We start from the raw sequence: 23,891 nt of genomic DNA, 5'->3' as shown, positions 1-23,891 counted from the left end.
TACCGCCTTGTAAAGGCCACGCCCAGGGAGAGGTGATTGCCTGAGCTGCTACCTTCATAAATTGCTGATTGGTTCCTTTGTCAGGTGTGCAGTGGGAAGGAGCACACCATCAGAGACGCTGGCAATCGTGGGGGATTTTCTCACAATGAGCCAGTCATCATCTTCGTAGTCCATGTCTACCAAACTTAAATGGAATGAAGCTCCCAATTCAAACACCCTACCAGCTGCACCACGGTTCCTCGTTGTTTCACATACTGAAAGATGGTCAATCCTTTACTACCGTAAATCCATTTATTATTCAGAAAGGTGTTGATGCAGTTGCTGACCCTGTGAAATCCTACTCTTATTCACAAAATGACACTTTGCTTTTGGAGACTACTTCTGATTCTCAAGCTCAACTGCTTGCAGCTTCACTCCTCCATGGCTATCCTGTTTGTGTCGAGGGCCATCTAACACTGTATTCTCCCTGAAATGTTATTTACACTAGGCTTCTCGATGGTCTGACTTAGGCAGAAATCCAAACATACCTTTCTGATCAAGGTATCATTAAAGTCCATTGGGTGATGAAAAAGATAGATGCCTCCTTAGTGCCAACACGCATGTTTTTTCTTACTTTTGATAGAGAGGTGCTTCCGTCAAAGATCAAATCAGAGTATGAAGTTGTCACAGTACAACTGTACATTCAGAACCCGATGCACTGCTACCAGTGGCATCGTTACAACCACACTTGAGAGTCCTGTCAACACCTGGCTGAATGTTTAACCTGTGGTAGGGGTGCTCATGAGGACAATTGTTTTCTTCCTTCTCCCCGCTGTATCAACTGCAATGGTGCCTCCTCCCGAGATTGTCCCGTTTATCTCATGAGCAGGCTGTCCAGAAGATCCAGGTGAAGGAAAAAGTGCCTTACCGGTTGCTCGCAAGTTGTTGGCTAGTCGGAAAACGTGCGTTCTACCATCTGGCACCTACAGTGCTGTTCTTGCTACATCTCGCTCCACGAACATCGCCAAGCAGACATGCAACCTCAGATTTAGCACCACAATTGTGAAATCACACAGTGTCATGGTAGTGTCCCCGTCTTCTCCTCCAGCTGTGCAACAAGCCACCAAACTTCTGCCTCACGGAGCGAAGTCACACAACTGGCAGGACGGAAAGGACAGAAGGAATACTCCCACAAAGACTTCTATGTCCCTCCTGCCAACAAACATCTGAGTCGTCCTCTGCTAACCAATGTAATACCCCCTCCCAGCCGACCTCTGTGTCGCCAGTATATGCCACCAACCGTTTTTCTGCCCTGGACTCCGCAGACTGACAGAAGGAGAACACTGACGCATCTATAGATCTCGTGGAGCAGGATCCTGCAGCCTCTGTGCCCTGTAGCAGTAAGTCTTCTCAGGCTCCCACTTGGCAACTGCCACAGTGACACCTCTTCATTTTTTTGTCGTTGTGTGTGTCTTCCAATGGAGTGTTCACAGGCTTCTATCCACCAAAAAGGACATATGGCTGCTCTTAGAATTGCAGCTTCCCCTTGTACTCTGCCTCCAGGAAACAAAATTGCATTCTTACGACCACTTTGAGCTCTCACATTTCTTTCCAGTCAGCTTTGACTTTTCCCGAAAACAGCATTCCATCTCATGGGGGATTCGTGCTGCTCGTCTGGGACAATGATCACTTTGTACCGTTTACATCCCCCTGTCAGTTGATTTGACCAGAACAGACTTACTCCAGCTTATTGGGCAGCTACCTTACACCTTTCTGCTGCTCGGTGACTTTAATGTGCACCATCCCCGTTGGGGTTCTCCCATAATCTGTCTGAGAGGTGCCCTCTTGGCTGACTTTCTCAGTCAACTTACCCTCATCTTCCTTAACATGGGAGCACCGACGTTCCTTTCAGACTCCATGCACACCTATTCCCATTTGGACCTGTCATTCTGCACTGCTCAGCTTGCCCATTATCTTGAGTGGTCCGTTTTTTTCTGAGTTGTGCTCTCATTACAGTGTAAAAAGAACAACAGAGAGATGGCCACTAGCATTTTTTTTACAATGTTCTGGATATGCTTGCTCAGCAGCATACATTATTTATACGGAAAACAATCCTCGAGCAAAAAATGTGACTCATAGACGTAGACTGTTTCTGTTGGATCTGGGAAAACATTTGGCAATGTCTTCCATTATCTCTAAATCAGATCCTAGTTGCTTGAGAGAATTTTCCATGAAATCAGGTATTGAGTGCGTGATAGGAGGATCTCGAATTCTGGTTCCTGAACAAGTGGAGGCTCAGCCAAAACAAGGTGCTTGTGGAAGCCTGAAAATCGTTGGTGACTGTGTTGTATGCAAACCTCAATCAAAAAAAAGAAGAGCAAAACAAGAAAAAGTTGTAAGAAAACCAATATGTGATGAGCGTTGCATTACAGCAACAGCGTGTGGACTTTGTGAATAAATCATAATTCCAAGTTTATCTTCCCATTATAATGAACAGCAAAATTTCATAGCTGTATAACATTAAGTAATTTACTCTGTCATATATAGTAAAAAATGATATATTTTGCACATATTTATGACTATACCTGTTGTGTTACTACTCAGTTATCTAAAAATTAATAAAACTATTAAAATATTATATAAAATATAGTATTTCCTTTGTGAACTTCACACCTATTCTAATGGAGATATGTGATTACCTGGATAACCCAAATATAGATTAGAATGCATTATGTTCCTTCCCATTTAAATGCTCTTCTTTGAAAATATTTAAGTTTTGCTTTTATTATGGTATATATAAACATGCAAATGAGGAATAACATGAGGCTTGTATACACTAGTTCCAGTACACCTGAAAAATTGGCAATGTGGATACAACAGTTAAACATGAATTTGGTGGCCATAATAGTCAGTCAGCAAACCACATACATCAAAAAAAGTCAAACTACTACAATCCAAATATGGGCAGAAGTTTTCCACCACTTCATACAGTTTATTACTAGAAGACAGTAAGAGCACTCACTGATATTTCAGTTGCCCTCCAGTGAAGAACAAAATGATGTAAATAGACCTCCCAGGTCTTGTACGCCTCGTCGAAACAAATGAAGGGCGGTGGGGAAGCAAGCCATCGTAAGCCTGCCGACTTCTGTCAGTTTTGCAGAAGCTGTTACAGCTGTGTCTGCTGTTGCTGGTGGAGTTCGCACTGCCTTTTTTGCTGTTGCTGCAGCTGCTGTCTCTGTTGTTGCCTTTGCAGCCGTGCAATACTGGAAGAGTTGCACGTTGAGAAAGTTATCGTCACCAATCTTCTATCCTTCTCTCTGTAGATAGAACAACAGTTTACAATTACTCTCACTAGGGTAACTAGGAGACTGGTGCAAAGAAACAGGCAGTTCTAATGGCCACTGACAGTAGAGATTGTGAGATGAATTGATAACTAACGCAAGACCAGAGTGTATCTGAGTCGTCTAAGCATATACCACAATCCAGGGAAAAGTCCAAATCCCAAAATGTTAATCATGCAAGGTCAAAATACTCTGCTCTCCAACGGCACATACGTAAGGCGTCATGGACTAGCAAGAGGCTGGTTGTAATTGCTGGGCTGCATTATATCGGTAAACACTCGTCAGAAGGCGACACCACCTCACATGCGTGTCGTGGGTGCTGCACTCCACATAGGTGTGAGCTGCAGCTGTCACCTGGAGCTTAAGTATATCTGTCGTGTTCTACCTATCAATACTCGGGCTAGGCGGGGAATCCAAATCACCCTCGGATACTAAGGTTTTCCTGTTATGGACATTTGCATTACTGATGAGGTGCCTTGGAATCCCAGCTAGCCCTGCAATTCCCTTCTTATGGAGCTTCCTTCGTGTTGTTTTGGTGCTGACAGCTCACAAGTGCAACTCTGTTCTGTATTGACTTTTGCAGCTGTCATCATCTTATTTTTCGGCACTCTCCTCTTCAATGGCCATCAGAATCACTTAACACGCACATTGTTAATTAGTGAATGATGATTTTCTGCTTTCCCTTTATGCGGTATGTCTTCTATGTGGTGCCTCTTGAAAACACCAAACACTTCGGTTACCTTGGTTACGGAAGCACCCACCCACCTGTCGTATGAGTGGCAACAATTTTCTCACATTAGAATTCACTTAGCTCCAACATAATGCACTCACAACTACACAGAGCACTGCTCTGACCATGTCTGACAGTTGCAATTTATTGAGGATATTGCACAGATTCTGTTTGTGGTCAAATACAACAATGCAGCCTGCAGCCTTAGCTACCACACACATTTATGTTCAAGCATGCCTTTCTCACAGTGTTTCCAAATTTTTTGTCCAACCTCTGTATACAGTAGAATAAAAAAGAACCCTCTGACACATGCTTAACTTATTCTCAAAGTATAGAAGTGATGTGGCTGATCCATTTCTCCCTGCAATTATGATACGTAATTTATTGTCAGACATGTGCAGGGGTTTCTCCTATCTAAAGAAACTCATATGCTCACACTTAGCTTACTCAACTACCGACGTAGAGGCTTCCTGTGTAGTGCATACCTGCTCCATTAAGGAGGCAATGCAGATGTTTTTGTGCAAAGTTTTCCGATACCTTTCAGAAATAGAAAATGAGCATAAAATTCTAAGTAAAAAAGACATAAAAGTGCTGTGTCTGACTATAGACAGGGAAGAGGTTCACCTCTGGTGCAGTATGGCATGAGAATTCATTGATTTGTGAAAAGTTTGCCGTAGAAATTCAGCAAATGTATAAGTATTTCATATTTATTAAACTAGTCTTATGTTTTCACATACATGAAAATTCTCTACCTTAAACACAACTTTCATGTACAAAATGTTAGAATTAGTTTTTTATATTTAGTTGCCGTGTGATTAACTGATGGGAAACTGATATTGCTTTTTTACCAACATAACTAATTCGAGAGTGAGTTTTTATCTATTCAGTTTTAAAATGAATCCATCTGCACTAATGAGCTACCTGTGATGATGTGAGTTATTGAAAGTGCTTAATTTAAATGTCACAAGAAATAATGCTCATACTCCCATACTACAGATTGCTTTTCATAGTGAAAATCTAAGTAATTCTTCAGATTCTTCATTTTTAGATGACACTTTCTCATAATTGATTGCAAGAAAAATTGCCACTTTGTTCATTTATAACACTTTAGAAGAAAATTTTATGTTTGTAATTTATGTGCATGTAAGCTATGTAACACTTTTTAAGTGTATTCATCTGTTTTAAGTGTAAGTCATCTCACGTTTTTACATATCATTTGCTGTTAGAATAACGTGCCTTTTTGTATATATATGCAAGTATTTCATGCAAGTGATTTGAGTAATTGATGTTAGAAGAAAAATAAAAATTGGGATGTTTGCTGAATGACACCTGTGTTAATTCTCAGTATCATAAATTCATCTTTTTAGCAGACCCTTACACATTCTCTGGAACTTAAGGTTTATTTGCTTATTTTTCTTTGTCAAATTGTGCTTTCACAGGTTATCAGCAATGCTGGAGGTGAACTGAGTGCTCACTACCCAAGCCAGTTGATAATATTGGAATATGAACATTCTCAGAGCTGCAGCACATCAGCAAATGGTGTGACCCAAAACTCCACTATATATGAAAGTCTGTATGACAGTGCCAAACTGCGTGACCTGATAGGGAAGGCACGTTTTGCACGCTGCAGGGCACGTTTCCCTCTACCTGTCATCCTCTATCATGGCAAAAACATTTGTAGGTCAGTCTTATAAAACATTAAAATTTTTCTTCTTCACAGCTCATCATTTATTTGCCATGTACAGTAATATACTTGTTCAAAGAATGGCTTCAAGTTACAATTAAGTGGGTTGAGGAGAAGCTAATCATCAGTGAGAATAACATGTGGAAATAATATGCGTGTGGCTGTACCAGAGGTTTTTGCTTTCATTGGTATTGTGTTAGAAAATAAGTGGCCTGCAGAAAAATGTTTTGTATTTGGGGATGTTGAAGAGTAATAGTTAAGAAAAATGATAAAAGAAGCAGCAGTGAAGAAGGAAGGAAATATAAAACAAGCTGAGTACATTGTTTTTGTTTCAGAGAAATATAATTTCACCTTTGGAGTTGTTGCCAAGTGCATTTCAGCTTAGTGTATGTACTGTTTCTTGAAATGGATTTCAGATATGTAATTGATGTTGTGTAGCTGAATTCACACTTGGCAAACATATTATATTATATTAAACAAGAAGAAGAAAATACTTCTGGTCATCAAAACTTAAGTGGATGAAATAATGTTAACAGGAACATGAATAAGAAAAGACAAATTGTTTCAAGTGCAGTCTTCATCAGAAGGTGAAGACAAGTTTGATGAAAGAGATGATATTGTGAAAGGTAAAACCAAAAAGAGGGGTTAGAAAACATGGGTAAAACCATAAGGGTAATGAGACAGTGGCAACATCAGAGGTTAATAATACTCTGTGTAGTCTCAGTGATTACTCTGCATGATTCCCCCTAAGTGTTTAGTATAGATTGTCTGTTCACAGTTTCCATTTTTTCTTGTCAGTCACATAGAGCATGGTGATGCAGGCTCTGTAGCTGGAATATCCCAAACCAATTAATTTAAATTTTTTTCTTTATTCTATCCAAATGATTACCTACAGGTTGGTCCCCTCTGGTAGCTGCTTAATAACTCTCTTTTCCCAAATCTAAATTGAAGGGATGGTGTTAAAGCTTTAAATTACTACCTCAAAAAATAAATTAATTAATCTGTAACCATGAAACCTGGTAATGGTATTAGTTCTCCTACAGTTCACCCTGCTATGCAAAACATACCCCAGCCATTTATGACTTTAGTTGTGAAGTCTGCATGTTGGCTGTTAAAGAAACATTCCACATCCAAAAATCATGCTTCACCATTCTGGAAATGCCTGCTGCACAATGTTTTTTTTTTCATTTTAGGAAAAAGAAAAGTCACTGGATTCCATGTCAGGAGAATATTCGGGGTGGGGCAGATATTTGCTGGTAGCCCAAAATAGCAGCATTTGTGCAGAATGAGCTGGAGTGTTGCTGTGGAGAAAAGTCGCTCCCCTTGGACACCTTCCCACAGTGATTCATTGTGGCTGCCTCCAGTAATGTCATCAGGATATTTCAATAGTATGCATCTGTGACAATTTGCTCTTTCTGAGCATAATCTGTTAACACCACAGCATGCCAATTCCAAAATCACTATGCATCACGTTGGCTGCTGATGTTTGGAGCTTTGCCCTTCTTGACAGTGGTGAATACATGTTTCCATTGCTTTGCTTTCTGTCTTTGTCTCTCTTATCATGATGCCCCCAGCACTTGTCCGTGTGATTAGGCAGCTAAAGTAGTTGTCTGGATTGGCCTAATGCAGCTACAACATTTTTGCTGCTGCTTCTGTTAGAGGGCATTTTTGAATGGATGTGAGCATCCATGAAACCACCACACGAGTATCTTAATCATGTTCAAAATATTGTATGAGATGTTGAAAATTGATCCTTGATAAATTTTTCACTTTTTTCTCCTATCACCTCAGTTGTGAAACACTGATCTTAGAGCACCAGGGCCTCAACTTCTCTTGCAATTTGTGGCTCATTGCAGAGATGGACTAAGATTACATTTTTCATCACTCAGCCTTGTTTGACAATACTGAAAACATCTGCACCACCTAACCCCTGTTTCATGCATTGATGCATCGTTGTGTACACTTCCACCAACTCACTACAGATTGCTGCAGCATTATTTCTCCTCAGCTGCAGAAAATGATTTACCACACAGTACTGCAGTTTATCAGTGGGCTATACTAAATAGTTTTGGCTCCTCTAGCAACATTCTATGCTACTGTGGCACAGTGGTTTCACCGTGTACCAGGAATGCAGACATGTACCTGCAAACAAAGTATAAATTACATAACTTTATTTTCTTGAGATGATGATAAAAACCATATGATTATCCTTTGTACTTATTTTGCTCTAATTTTAATTTATGTTACTGTTGATTGGAAGAATATTAATATTGAGCTGTATTTAGGAAGTTCAGTAGCACTGACTGTGGAGCTCATTATCACAATTTTCCAGTTTTTACAGCAGTTTATTCAATAATTGTTTCTTTTCTTACAATATACTCCTCAAATCACTGTGATGTGCATTGTGATGGCAGCTTTGTTATATTCCTGATATGGAGACAACTTTTTCATGATCTACATTCTCATTTGTATTGTACGTTGGGTGCCAGAATAATTTCTCGTGCCCATTCATTATAGGACGTTCGGTGACATAATCTCTAACACTGAATGTATTGTAGATAGTGTAAACTGTGCAGATAATATTGAGAAGATTTTTGAGTATTTGACATAACTGTGCAAGCATTACTCACATGTGAAGTCGGTCTTAAAATGCCTAGAACAATGACAAAGTTAGTATTACATAAGAGATAAGCAAACAATATTAATACTTCATTACAGTAGAATCACACTTGATCCGTAGGTGCTTCCATGAAGTGAAGGCAAAATGTAGCTGAAAAATGACTAATTTCAGGGGTAGCAATTATTTTTAACAGAATATTAATTTCAGCACCGGTATTTGTTGGACATGCTTCTATGTGTAGATTTTTAATCATCTCACCCCACCCTTCCACCCACCCACCCACCAGCCCCATCCACCTTGCACGTAATCAACATTTGTGAATTCACTGAGACACATTAAATGTTACATTCATTTAAACTGTTGGCTTTTTGCCAGAATGATATTCTTGGTTTTATCTGTCAGAATTATTTAGTCACACATGCAGCCTTAAGCATTACTCATATCAGCAGTAGCCAAATGTAGACAAGATGAAACATTTGTAAAGCTTTCATTGATGGCAGATTGCTGTTGTGTTTTTAGTTGGATCAAGACCATCGGAAGGTGTCAGTTTTTCCACTTGGATGGGAGAGATACTGTACCAAGGTGGTCGTGACATACAGAACTCTAGGGAGGATTTTCTGTTACTGGATAACTCTGTATTCATGCCCCTCACCCCCACAGTCCTGTTAAATAGTCTGTGGAAGTTTTTACCATGTGTACCCCTCAGCATTTTAGGGCCTTTGCATGAAAAGCAGCAGTCAGTAATCACACAGTCTCAGAAAATTGAATAATAAGTTTTACTTGTATGGTTCTTGTACTAAAAATCTTAAATTTTGAGCATCACATAAATTCTGTCCAGAGAGTAAATTACTACCAAACCCAAATAAGGTAACAGTGTATATACATAGTATTAAAATCAGCATAGACATTGTCATTTCAATGCAAAGTATGCACTATTAGTTGTGTACAGTAAGTCACTTTCTTAGGCATCATCTAACACTTCCTTGATGAACACAGTGTTCTCATTGCTATATTCTGCAACTACTGACACCTATGCATGGTCATATATTCACTTCTAGATGCACATCACTTTGGTGTAAGATCCAAGTAAGTCCAAAACTTACCTGTGTCTTGTCCCAATCCACAAGTCTATATTCTGACATCTTTAGGGCATGCATCCAGAACAGTGAAATTTCATCTTCTGATATTTTGGCTTTTAACAGTACAATCATATTCAAGGTTAATAGGTGACTGAATTAAAACCGCTTGACACAGTTATATATTCCACAGCATATAACACAAGACATCACCAACTTTGCATTTGGTTAAAAACTCGTGACAAATAAAGTAGTTTTTGATTACATTATATTTCAGTTGGTCTAGTTGAGAAAGTACACACAGTATGACAAGTTTAGAAAACTGTAAGCATGACTATTCTTTACCAAGCTGATACTTGACTTTAGGCAGTGTGCAACAATTACCAAGAAAAACTAAATTTCATATGTATCAACTCCACCACCGTACCAAGCTAAACACTCATAAAAGGAAAGGATGAACTATGTGATATGATAGGTATTAATAACTATAACAGTGCAATAGAGCCAGTTCAGAAAACAAAACTGAAATATTGCATCATGTGTTTGTCGCAAAATTTTCACTAGGTATACTTTACCAATAAAGGTAAAAAAGTTTGACATAGCAGTAATTGTATATACTTGTTGTACATAATATTGATACTGAAATTATGACTCAAAATTGTTACCATCAAGAAAGGAATCGACAGACCACATGCAGCAAAGAAGTGTAGTTTCTCTTTTATGTGCTGTCTGTTGGCTTTTGTCCCTGGATCTGTGGCCAGCAAGATCCCGAGACAAAAAGCCAACAAGCAGGACACTAACAAGTGTCCGCAAAAACATCAAAAATGTTCTTTCTTAAATTTGTGTTATCTAGCATATGGATGTAACTTAATGAATGCATCCCTGTATACATTGTTTCTTAAACAATACCAGAGAAGGAAAGTTGCTACTCACCATATGTAGTTTCAGCTCTGAGACTGCAGACGTGTGTGCAAGTTGCGTTTGCTTGAGTGAGTGTGTGTGCGCGTGTGTGTATGTGTGTCTACTGCTGACAAAGGCCTTAATGGCTGAAAACTATGAGTGTGTTAATTTTTTTATTGTGCCTCTCAGGACTCAGCATCTCTGCTATATGGTGAGAAGCAACTTTCCTTCCCTGGTATTGTTACATTCCATCCTGAATTTTCCATTGTTTGTTTCTTAAAAACATAGTCAATATACTTACTGGCCACATCCTTTTGTGATTTGAATTCTGATGATTCTTTGCGCCACATTTTTAGGTCAGCAACTTTGTCAGGAGGACCAGAAATATACGGTAGATCCGGACTTGACTATCTTTTCTCTGGAAGTGAAAATGCTGGAGATGACTTTACTTATGATGAAGTTGATCAGCCACCGCAGTCACAAAGTGACTGGCAGTTGTTTGACAGAGTGCGTAGTCAAGATATACGCCTACTGAGAGCATTAAATGTTGGAACAATAGTGGATTTCATGGTTGAAAAGAAAAAAGTAAAATTTGGAGTAAAGTGAGTGTTTTCATCTTATATTTTTCAAGTTATATGTTATACCAATCAACTGTTTATATGTCGGGTGATATCTACTCTTTCTCTTGCACACAATTCCTCAGGAGGTAGACTGAGTTTTCCTCTGATACAAGAGAATGAAATGTGAGGTGGACATTTTAGAGTTGTAGAAGGAAAAGTCAGAAGTGCCCTATAGGGGAAAAAAACCTCAGAAACAATGAGTAGACAGAAAGCAGTGGATGATTAATTTACTTTCAGAGATTTATGTACCACTTCATTCACACTTCAAACATTTAAAAACAAGCAATGACTTTGAATGCTGCTATAACAGGCTATCTGCAGTTGAATTTGGTTTTGCATGTGGAATTTTGATTGATTATTCTCTACTGTAGACTGATAATAAAAATCACTTTAGTAAATCTATGATACTTCCAATAGTCTTTTGTTAGTGCCAATTATCATTCATTTATTTTTTGACCTGATGTTTGAGTTTGTGGAAAACTAGCAGTTAACAGAATTCTTTGAGAAAATCCAGGAATTTGTGAAACAAGAATTGTAAGCTATTTAAATTATTTGGTATGGATAGTTATTCTATTATGTCCTGTATCTAATTTCACTTTATCAGTGTATGAAAAAAATTTTCACTTATCCCTAATGGTGTATTTCAGGTTTCAGTTTGTGAGGCAATTATTTTATACAATGTAGCTTTCACAGCTCGTGTATGGAATATTGCTGATATTTGATTAACGGGCGTAATTCTTTGCCTAACATTTCATCTTCCAGTGCTGCAGGTTTCCTCAGAGGCTTTGACTCTGAAAGCTGTTGCGAACTGAAGACAAGCTGAACAAGCCAAACTGTTTACATGTATGCATGCGATGGCTGGTTCATGACGTCATTCAATTCCTGCTTAATACCACGAAGTTGTGCCCACTAACACTAGGGCCCACAACTTGTCTAATTTCAATCCTCCTCCTTTTCTGTTTAAATAGTTTTTGTGCCATTGATTCTTTGTGACCTCTCTGTACATCCTAGCAGTCATTAGATCTTGCTACAACCACAGTGTTGGAGAAATTAATTTGGTTGTTTCCTGGTCCTAGTGTATGATCTGCTATTGTTGATTTGTGTCTTTCCCAGGAAACAGTTGTTCTTGCGTCCCTTGAGGTGGGTGTTAATGCTTCTCTTTGTGGTTTCTATGTATACTTGGCCACAAGTGTATATAATTTTATATTCTACTTAGAGTCGGGCATTGGTCTTTTGCAGTGTCCAACTGGTTGTGCACCTTCCTTGTTGGTTTAAACACTGTATAAATTCTGTGTTTTCTGAGAACTTTACTGATTGCAAACTCTGATAGTCTTTACAAGTAGAAGAAAAACTTTCCCTTTAATTGCTCCTTTTTCATTAGGAACTCTAGACTTTTTAGGACGTAGCACCCTATTTATCTCTTTGTGAGAGTAACCATTTCTTCTGAAAGCCGTTCTTAAATAACAATTGAGCTCATCCTCCAAGTGCTCTGGTCACAGATTCTTATAGTCCAATCAATAAATGTTCTGATCATTCCTCTTTCATGCTTGTGATGGTGATTGGAATTTTTGTAATGTACGTGTGTGATTGGGCTTTCTGTAAACTTTATGCCCTGAAGTTCCATCAGATTTTCTAATTAACTGTACATGCAAAAATGAAATTTGACCATGTACCTCACTTTCCATATTGAACTTTATATTAGAATTAATGTTATCCAGAAAAATTATAAATTCAGGGAATTCTTTTCCTCCATAAGCCACATCATCTACATACTGAAACCAATATGAGTGTTTATTCTTAGACATCTGAAGGGTTGCTTCTTCAAATTTTTATGTATAAGAAGTCACAACAACAGGGCTGAGTGGGGTTCCTCATAGCCACACCATCTGTTTTCTCATAGTATTTGGTGTCCCATTGAAAGTAAGTTGATGTGAGACAATGTTTAAAAAGATCTACCATATTCTTTTCGAAAATATGTTCCAGCTGTAACATCACCCAATTAAGAGGAACTGTAGCAAATAGCAATACAACATCAAAACAGACCATATAGGACTTGGACTCAGCCTGAAGGATTTTAATTTTTTTGATAAAATGTCCAGATTCTTTGCTATAAGTACAAATTTTTCCTTTAAGTGACTGTAGGAGACTGGCTAGTGTTTGGCTGGACAGTCAGTGGAATGCCTCGCTAGTGAATCTTTGGTAAACCATACAGGTGGTAATGCTTCTGATGTGATGAGATCATGGCGTTATGCTCACAAATCAAATATCAGCAATTATTTTACATAATTTGCTATCTATTGATTGTGAATGAGTATGCCTTTACAAGAAAAATAAGCATTGAACCAGTGTGCTTCCATCTACATTCTACCAACATGGAGATCGCCATTAGATTTTGCTGATCTTTGTTGCGAGTTTGATTCAGAATTTCTGTGTAGAGAAATGGAAACGATCAAAATGGTTTGAGAGGATGTGGATCTCTCTTGTTGCCCTCTCATATGCAGTAATTTTCTTTTCTATACTTAAAATGTATTTGAGTTTTGCTTTGGATTCTTTTTATCATCATATCACACTAAATTTTTTTTCTCATCTTCTGTCATGTAAATAGAGTTACTTCTTTTAGAGAAAAATTTTCTTAGCCCTAAATGTCACTTAGACACACCTGCAGCTTTGACACTAAAGATCTTTTAATGTGAATGCCTGTCCCTATTCTCTGCTACAGTAGATGGCAATAAGTCTTCCTTGATACATATGTGGCACCCTGTTACAGAAATGCCGCATATTGTGAATGCCTTCATTATTGTGCTGCACCTACTGTAAGCAGTTCCAAATTGTCTAGCAGAACAGTCATAAGTAATTACTTGACTGCTTGCTTGGGTGTCAAAAATATTGAAAACCTGACTTTTTTTCAACTTTTTACTGTTCTAGAAGTCTTCACAACATGTGAAATAGATCATTGGTGATGCACCCATTGTATAAGCTCAACATCCCTGAAGTGAAATTCAGTGAAAAGTATTTATATATTTGTTCCATGTACAGTATTTTGAAAATGAATACCATTTTTTTATCCATACATAACTCTTTCACTGTCATGCATGTTGCCCTTAGTAGTGTGTATAATTTAAAATTGTTACTTCAAAGCTGGAGTTTGTGATTCTTACAACATGCATTGTGATGAAATCTGAACTTTAACTCCAACATGGTCATGAAGTCACTTCACTTTTGATGAAAAAGTGCATAATGACAGTTGCTACCCTCTTCATTGGTGCTTTAAATAGTAACTGTTTTGTGATTGCGATAAAACATTGTATTTTGTTAATTATCGGGATACTGGAATTTTTCTTAAAGAAAAACAGAGAGAGAGAGAGATATGAATAAGTCAGAAAAAATTCCAAGAATGTTTGCAAATTATGCACAGCTGTGTAAAGCATTTATTGATGCTTGTGCAATGAGGCTGCTGTTGAAATACAGTATTGTGTGCAATTGAGACAGTGAATGAGTGCTGCTAATGATCATATCGTGGAATTGATCTAACGTGTTACTTGTTACAATGAATATTGTCTAAAATATTGACTTCTTGGCCACAATTTGTGTAGTCTATCCAGGGTCTTTAATGATATTCAGCTGGGTGTTTTCCCTTTGCAATGGTGAGATAGTATTATCATCCTTATTTGTAAACCGGTCAAAAACTTGATTTCCGTTGACAGCTACCAAGTGATTAGCCTCATTGACCTGCTCTGAAAATTCCTTTGAAGTTATGGTAGCCCAAAGATTGTATTGGGTCAAATTGTGGAACCTTTCGGCCCCCCACACCATACAGTGCGTGGAGGAGGGTACCCTGTACCACTACTAGTCATTTCCTTTCCTGTTCCACTCGCAAATAGAGCAAGGGAAAAATGACTGTCTATATGTCTTCCTATGAACCCTAATTTCTCATATATTATCTTCACGGTCCTTATGCACAGTATATGTTGGCAGCAGTAGAATCGTTTGGCAGTCAGCTTCAGATGATGGTTCTCCATATTTTCTCAATAGTGTTTCTTGAAAAGACCATTGCCTTCCCTCCAGGGATTCCCATTTGAGTGCCTGAAGCATCACTGTAACACTTCCGTGTTGTTCAAACCTATCAGTAACAAATCTAGCAGGCTGCCTTTGAATTGCTTCGATGTCTGCCTTCAATCCGACCTGGTACAGAACCCAAACACTAATCCAGTACTCAAGAATAGGTTGCACCAGTACCCTGTATGCAGTGTCCTTTACAGGTGAACCACTGTTTCCAAAAATACTCCCAATAAACCAAAGTCGACCATTCACCTTGCCTGCCGCAGTTATCACGTGCTCATTCCAGTTCATATCGCTTTGCAACATTACACCCAGATGTTTAAACAACTTGACTGTGTCAAGCAGGACACTAGTAATATTGTATCTGAACATTACAGGTTTGTTATTCCTACTCATCTGTATTAACTTTCATTTTTCCACATTCAGGGCTAGCTTCCATTCATCACACCAACTGGAAATTTTGTCCAAGTCGCCTTGTATCTACCTACAATCACTCAACTTTGACACCTTATGTACACCACATCGTCATCAGCAAACAACTGCAGATTGTTACCCACCCTGTCTGCCAAATCGTTGATGTATATAGAGAACAGCAGCAGTCCTATCCCCCTTCCCTGGAGCACTCTGGATGATACCCTTGTCTCTGACAAACACTCACCATCGAGGACAATATACTGGGATCTGTTACATAAGGAGTCTTCAAGCCACTCACATATCTGTGAACTTATTCCATATGCTCGTACCTTCATTAACAGCCTGAAATGGGGCACTGTGTCAAATGCTTTTCAGAAATATAGAAATATGGAATCTGCCTGCCCTTCATTCATAGTTCGCATTATATCATGTGAGAAAAGGGCAAGCTGAGTTTCACATGAGCAATGCATTCTAAAACTGTGCTGGGGACGTAAGCTTCTCAGTCTTGAGAAAGTTTATTATCTTCGAACTGAGAATATGTTCAAGGACCTGCAGCAAATGGAAGTTAGGGATATTGGTCTGTAATTTTGCAGGTTTGTTCTTTTATTTTTCTTATATACTGGAGCCACCAGCATTTTTTTCCAGTCGCTAGGGACTTTGTGCCGGGTGAGAGATTCACGCTAAATGCAAGCTGGGTAAGTGGCCAATGCCGTAGAGTAATCTTTGTAAAATTGAACTGGGAATCCGTACTTGATGATTTATTTGCTTTCAAATCTTTCAGTTGTTTCTCTACGCCAGGGATGCTTATTACTGTGTTATCCATACATAAGTCTGTCCGATGATCAAATGACAGTATGTTTATATGATTCTCCTATGTGAACGATTTCTTGAACGCGAAATTTAAAAACTTCGGCTTTCGTTATCTTCAATTACCACACCAGATTGATCAACTTGTGACTGAATGTAAGCCTTAGACTCACTTAGCAATTTTACATAAAACCAAAATATTCTCGGGTTCTCTGCCAGATCTTTTGCTAAAGTGTGACGATGGTAGTTGTTCTATGCTTCATGCATAGATCTTTTCACCGATGCATGAATCTCTACTAACCTTTGCTTGTCATCATTTGTGCACTCCTTTTGAACCGAGAGTACAACAGCCTCTGCTTCATCAGCCTCTTCCAAATTTTGTTATTAAACCATGCTGAGCCTTTTCTGTCCTTTATCCACTTACTAGACACGTAACTCTAAGTGATGTCAGTTCACTGCCCAAGTGATAACATCTCCTTATCTGTCCAGTCTAGCAGAAACACTCTCCTAGCCTTCTTGACTAATTTCTAACTTTCGTAATCTCATAGTTGCTATAATGACATCATGATCGCTAATCCCTGTTTCTATACTGACATTGTCGATATGGTCCAGCCTATTTGTAGCTTCAAGATCTAAGATATTTCTATTGAATGCGGGCTGCAGTGACTTATGGATAGTATAACCATGGGATTCTATGTTTTTTCATTTTGTAAAGTGCACAATTTCACATATTGGAACATTTAAAGCAAGTTGGCAGTCTTGGCACTGCTTTGAAATCTTATCAAGGTCTGACTGAATATTTATGCAGCTTCTTTCAGATAGTACTTCACTATAGATAACTGCATCATCTGCAAAAAGTCTGAGGTTATTATTGATATTGTCTGCGAGGTCATCAATATACAATATGAACAGCAATGGTCCTGACACACTTCCCTGGGGCATCCCCGAAGTTACCTCTACATCTGATGATGATTCTCCATCCAAGATAACATGCTGCATCCTCCCTAACAAAAAGGTTTCAGTCTAATCACAAATTGCACTAGATTACCCATATGATTGTACTTTTGACAAAAAAATGAAGGTGTGGTACTGAGCCACTTTTGGGAAATCAAGAAATATTGCATCTACCTGCCTACCTCGATTCAAAGCCTTCAGTAAGTTGTGTGACAAAAGTGCAAGTTGGGTTTCACGTGATTGATGTTTTTGGAATCCACATTGCTTGGCATGGAGGAGATCATTCTATTGTAGAAACCTCGGTATGTTTGAGCTCAGAATATGTTCCGAGAACAAATCGATGTCATGGATGTTGGACAGTAGTTTTGTTGACCTCTTCTACTACACTTCTTGTAGGTGGGTGTGACCTGTGCTTTTTTCCAAGAACTGGGCATGGTTTTTTTGATTGAGGGATGTATGTTAGTTATAGTTAGAAGAGGGGCTAACTCAGCCACAAATTCAGTATAGAATCTGATATGGATTCCATTGGGCCCTGGAGCTTTGTTCAGTTTTAACTATTTCAGCTGTTTCTTAACACCAATGACCACTAATACTTGTTTCACTCACCTTTTCAGTGGTACTAGGATTAAATTGGGGCAATTTTCCTAGGTTTTCCTTAGTAAAGGAACATTTGGAAATGGAGTTACGCATTTCAGGTTTTGCTGTGCTGTGCTACCCTCAATTTCAGTTCCTCTCTCATTTGCTAGCGACTGGACCATAAATTTTGATGCCACTAACAGCCTTTACATACAGCCAAAGTTTCCTTGTGTTTTTTGAAAAATCTTTAGACAATATTCTGTTACGCTAGTCATTGAAGGCATCACACATTGCTTTCTTAACAGCCAAACGCTTTTCGTTCAGTATCTCCCAATCTATAGATCTAGCCTTTGTTTTACACTTATTATGCAGTAATATCTGTTTCCTTAGAAGTTTCTTTACAGTGATTGTGTACAATTTGGGAGGGGGGAGGGGGGTGCTCCCATTATGAACTGTTCTACAGGGTACATACCTATCCAGTACATGGTTCCTCATTGTGATATAACAGGACCTATTTTTTTATCTAGTTTACTGAACATATGTATCTTTTTGCTTGTTTTAGTTGTCCCTTGTACTTTGATAATCATTGTTGCCCCAACTGCATCATGGTCACTGATACCAGTTTCGATGTGGACATTGTCAAAGAGGTCAACTCTATTTGTTGCCGTTAGATCCAGTCTATTTCAATGATGAGTGGTGTTCCGAACTATCTGTTCTAGATAGTTTTCAGAGGAGACAGTCAGTAATGTTTCACAGAATATGTCTTATCACATCCACCGCTAACAATTTTCCCAATTGATCGTTGGATTATTAAAGTCTCCACTGATGATTGCAGCATGATTGGGGAACAAAGGTACAAGTGAGCTGAGGGTTTTTCTAAAGGTTTCAGTTACACTAAAATCTGATGGATGATAGAATAATCCAATTATCATTTTATGCCGACCCCTGATATTGAGTCTTACCCAAACAATTTCACATGCAACGTCAATTTCTGTCTTGGTGAATTTGAGTTTCTTGTCTAATGTGACAAATACACCACATACATTTCCCCATTTGCCCATCCTTTCAATGTACACTTAAATTTTCCCCCAAAATCTCACTGCTGCCAATTTCAGGTTTGAATCAGCTTTCAGTTCCTAGTATTGTGTGAGCTTCACTGCTTTCAGGATTGCATCAAACTCTGGTACTTTGTTGCAAAATCTCAACTGTGGGTGGGGGTGGGGGCATTTCTTTCGATATTACACTGATACTTCTGGATTTCCTACAGCTGTTGTTAACTGGATTGCATAGTGTGTCGATTAATCTAAAAATCTCACACAGTCAGCTATCAAAGTAGCGGCCCCTGATGTGTAGTGCACACTTGACCCATCTAAGGGGACCCTACAATTCTCAAACCTATGGCACAGGTCCAGGAAGTCACAGCCGACCTTGTCATGGAACCTTTGGAGTGTCTGGTTCAGTCCTTCCACTCAACTCAGAACTAAAGGACCATGATCAGTTGTGGGGACAATGCTGCAAATTGTGAGCTTTGTTGAAACTCCTTGCGCAAGGCTGATCTTCTCAACCTTCTGTGCCAGTTGCTAGAATGACCCAAGTACGACATCGGACCCCAGATAAGAGGCATTTGTTCCAACATGCGCCACAATCTGCAGTTGACTGTACCCTGCAGGCTGCCAGAATACCTCCTGAACATGTTGAAAGAGGCTCCTGGGTATGCACACTGAGTGCACCTGCTGTCCTTCCCACTCCCTTGCTGTCATTTCCCTAAAGGGTACAATCATTTGCTGTACGTTTGAACTGCCATCGATTAATAGACCCTATCCTTTTGCATTTGCCTCCTGACACCAGACAAAGCAGGTTTCCCCAAAACAGATGAAGTGAGTCCCACTGGCCCAGTTTCAGCGAAAGACAGAACCTCAAAGTTGTTGGTTTAGGGATTGGTACAACACTCTGAGTCCTCCCTGGTCCTTATCCACCTTGTACAGGACACACAGCTCTACCATTGAAACGCCACTCACAGTCAAGTGGACAAGTAACAATAGGTGCCATACTTTCTGCCGAGGAGACAGGATCCACAGGAGTGGACAGTACTTGAGGTACCCGTGGTACCGTTACAAGTACATGACTCTCATGAGCTCGCAGCAGCTACCAAACGTTTGACAGTAGTCAGGGGATTTCCAGCTGCTTACAAATGTTAACCAACTCATTCAGAGTTCAAGAATGACACACGCAGTGGGGCTGCGTTTTAACTGGTGTGATGTACTGCAAGATAGTGAACAGATAACTTTAAATTATGCTCTCTGATTAGATTTTAATCTGTTGAGCTAAAAGGTTGCTAATTTCCTATAAGAACTGAAGCAAATACACAAAACAAGATTTTTATTAAGGTAATAGAAAAACTTGTGGTAAAAATTATTAGTTTCCTAAAACTTTTTGAGGTTAATTATAGTTCTTAGCAAACTCGAAAACAGTGTTAATTTATGATAAGTGTAGATAATATGTAGGGCTATTCCTCTTTAAGGGAAAACTAGATGTAACACCATATGTTAGTTAAAATATCTACTACAGTAACTAAATCACAAATACCGATTTACGACAAATTAGATTTCGGGCAGGACAATGGTAGCTTCCGAAAATTATCAAAACTGCACATTTATTTGCACTGATATACAAGCCAATTCAGAGGTGATCTGTTCTTTGGCAGCTACTGTGAACCACAAATGCTGATTTACTATGGAATAAGTTACGTATCCGAAACAGTCATAACGGCAACTTACGAAAATATAATTTTGTGCGTGTCCAAAAATTCTCAAAAGACCTATTTCTCATGTATTGAGACAATGAAATTAGATAACGATTGTTCTGAATGAGGATGGGCCTACTGTTCTTAAAAAATTTAAAAGAGCACAAATAAGTTTAAGCCTACTATTGACGATAACAGTAAGAGTTTATTGCGGCACTCGTGGATGTTTGAAATTTCACAGTACAAATAGAAGTGATGCGAACAGTAAAATATGTGGATCTAGAATTTCAAATTGGTACATGAATCTTGTACAACTAGTCTCACACAGAGAAACATTCTCTCATATATGAATAAACATGAGAAGTGAACGGATTTTTCACTTAGCCATTTCCGTGTCAACTTTTACACTGGAATGCCGAAAAAGAATACTGCAGCATTAGTTTATCCCAGTCAAAATCACTATAAACTGCATCACCAACAAAGCACATCTTGTGACTGTTGCAGCTTCAATGTCTCCCTTCAGTATGAACTGGTGGGGATCCCTGCCAAATTTCTCCAACTAAACAAAGTCAACCATTCGGCTTCTGTACTACCAACCTGATGTGCTCGTTTTATTTCATATAGCTTTGCAGTGTTATGCCTCGATATTTAATCGGTGTGACTGTGTAAAGCAGCACACTATTAATTTTGTATTTGAATATTACAGGATTCACCTTAGTTCACAAAATTAGCACAATGACTACTATATGCACCTTAAATGGTTTTTTAATATTAGCACTCAAAAATTGTTGAAAGTTTCCTAAGAATTTGTGTGGGAGCTCGCCTGGCCTGGGTGCATGTTTGGCATGGATCAATGGCCGTGCGAATCACTTCTGGTTGCTTTTGACCTCGTCACTTGATTGGTCCCTATCATCTGCAATCCCTCATCTGGGATACCTCCTAATTTTTGCTACATGCACCACCTGTCTATAAGACTCTCACAAATGCAGGTATTCCTCTTCTTGGTCGAGCAGCCACACTTGCACTTACTCTTGTGTGCATAGCACTGAGGGCTATCATTTTACATGCAAGTTCTGAACAGCCGTACATGACTAGTGCCTGAGAGGACAGACGTGTTTTTCACATGACCGTGCAAGATCCAACGACGACTTCATGTACCTTGAGTGAGGAAATCTTGTTTGCAGCTAGACAAGTATCCATGTTGGCAATGTAAAGATGTCTGGAGCACCACAGGCGGGCATCATGGCAACTATTGCTCAACAAGATTACACAAGACTGCATGTTTCCTATGCTATTCTGACCTACCTTGATGCAGAGAATGTTTGATTGTTGCCCTTGTCACCACCTTCGTCTTATCTTTCATCAATTGAAAACATCTGGTTGTGGGCTGCTGAGTGACTGATATGCGATCTCTCATTAGCCAGGTCAGTTAAACTATGGCATAGTGTTGAAACACGATGGAATGACACATCTGTATCTGTCACCTAAGCTCATTTTGAATCAGTACCCAGCTGAGATAGAGCTGATGTTGCTGCCAGAGGTGGCAGCACAGTATATGAAATTTTGCTTCCTGCAAACCCCAAATCACCCACAAATTTGAATTTCTGTACTTCTTACTGTACTGTATATGCACCAGAAAGTAAAACTTCATTATTTGCTATCCTTCCTGTGTTGCAATTCTACTAGCCACCTGTGTAAATTGAACATACCGTGCCAAAGTAGTTGCATAATTTATGCTGTACAGCTATATTATTAATTTGTTATATAATGATTACATACATAATGTTCTCAACTTTGTACTTGCATGTTGTACATACCGGGTGATCAAAAAGTCAGTATAAATTTGAAAACAGAATAAATCACGGAGTAATGTAGATAGAGAGGTACAAATTGACACACATGCTTGGAATGAAATGGGGTTTTATTAGAACCAAAAAAATACAAACGTTCAAAAAATGTCCGACAGATGGCGCTTCAGCTGATCAGAATAGCAATAATTAGCATAACAAAGTAAGACAAAGCAAAGATGATGTTCCTTACAGGAAATGCTCAATATGTCCACCATCATTGCTCAACAATAGCTATATTTTACCATTTTGCCATTATTTTGTTTATGAAATTTATTCACAATTTCGGAATCTTCTTGACATTGGGTATGAAGGTATCACCTATTGATGACAAATGAAAATTTGTGCCAGGCCGGGACTCAAACCTTAACCACTTCGGCTGTCCAAGCATGCTTCCAAGACTGGCCCAAACTTCCATATGTCCTACTGTCTACATCTATGACATACGGAAGTTTGGATTGGTCCTGGTTGTGTGCTCATATAGCTGAAATGGTTAAGGCAGCCACTCATGACAAGCAGTAAGTCTGTGTTGGAGTCCGGTCACAAATTTTCATGTTTCATCAATAGGTAGTATCTTCATACCTATGCAGCTAATGTCAGAAAGATTGCGCAATTGTGAATAAATTTCATAAATTTAGTACAGTTGCTAGATCGTCACCATTGTCTGTCTCTTCAAATGTCAAAAATTGTTGAGGGATGATAACTATTTGAGAAATCATTTAAAATATTTGAGTAGTGGTTCAGAAGGATATTCTGTGGAAATCCAGACCAGAATTGGTATTTGTTTGCCATGTGGTTGAGCATAGGACTACTTCTTCATCACCAAAACTGAGACGTACTCAAAATACATAATTTTCGCCTAATTTTTACCATTGTTTGTTACATAATGATTGGTGGAAACATCAGTGTCAATGATTGAGTTGAGCCTGAAAGAACGATCAGATAGCCCAAGGGAGAAGGTTACTGCTCATGATAATCTGGAAAACCTGATTTGAGTCCTGGTCTGGCACAAATTTTCAGTTGTTGCTACATATTCATCAATTGTATGTTGAAAAGTTACATTTTTAATGCATGCAGGACAGATCCATGAATAAGTGATTCCTACGATAGCTATGATTATTTAACAGACGAAAGATCTTGTAATGTCATGACTATCTGTGCCCTTCTGATGTTTTGTATTTCATCTAAAATGATGATAGCAGCATCCGTTGAAATCAGTTTGCCTTAAAGTTCACACTTGTTATTCCTTATTACAACTTTCAGGTGCTGTATTTTCTAGAAAATGCCTAACAAGTTCTTAATTTGTAATATAGTGGAAGTAGCAACTATCGTAGTGGCACCATTTGCCCAACATATGTAATAGGTGGCAAGCTTTAGCCCTTTGCTGGGCACTTTGTTTTTTTTTCTGATTTATTACGGAATTTATTTTATTATGACTAGCTTGTCGAGAAGACTGCTATACATATGAGAATTTGCTTCTGGAAGAACAGAAAAGGCACTTAGAGTTGAAATACATTGGACTGAAAGGATACATCTGATTT

The 23,891-nt window shown here is 38.7% G+C and overlaps 1 protein-coding gene across 1 annotated transcript in view; it reads left to right on the top strand.

The window, feature by feature from the left end:
• Positions 1–23,891, top strand: part of LOC126248180 (myotubularin-related protein 14) — a 133,722-nt gene that overhangs the window by 47,370 nt on the left and 62,461 nt on the right. Inside the window, exons 3-4 of the mRNA XM_049948954.1 lie at positions 5,490–5,731; positions 10,687–10,932. Coding sequence (XP_049804911.1) covers positions 5,490–5,731; positions 10,687–10,932 — 488 coding nt within the window. The remainder of the gene's footprint in view (positions 1–5,489; positions 5,732–10,686; positions 10,933–23,891) is intronic.

Source organism: Schistocerca nitens, chromosome 3, assembly GCF_023898315.1.
Source record: "Schistocerca nitens isolate TAMUIC-IGC-003100 chromosome 3, iqSchNite1.1, whole genome shotgun sequence".
NCBI lineage: Eukaryota > Metazoa > Arthropoda > Insecta > Orthoptera > Acrididae > Schistocerca > Schistocerca nitens.
Note: the sequence above shows the minus strand (reverse complement) of the source record. Positions and strands in the feature narration are given on the sequence as shown.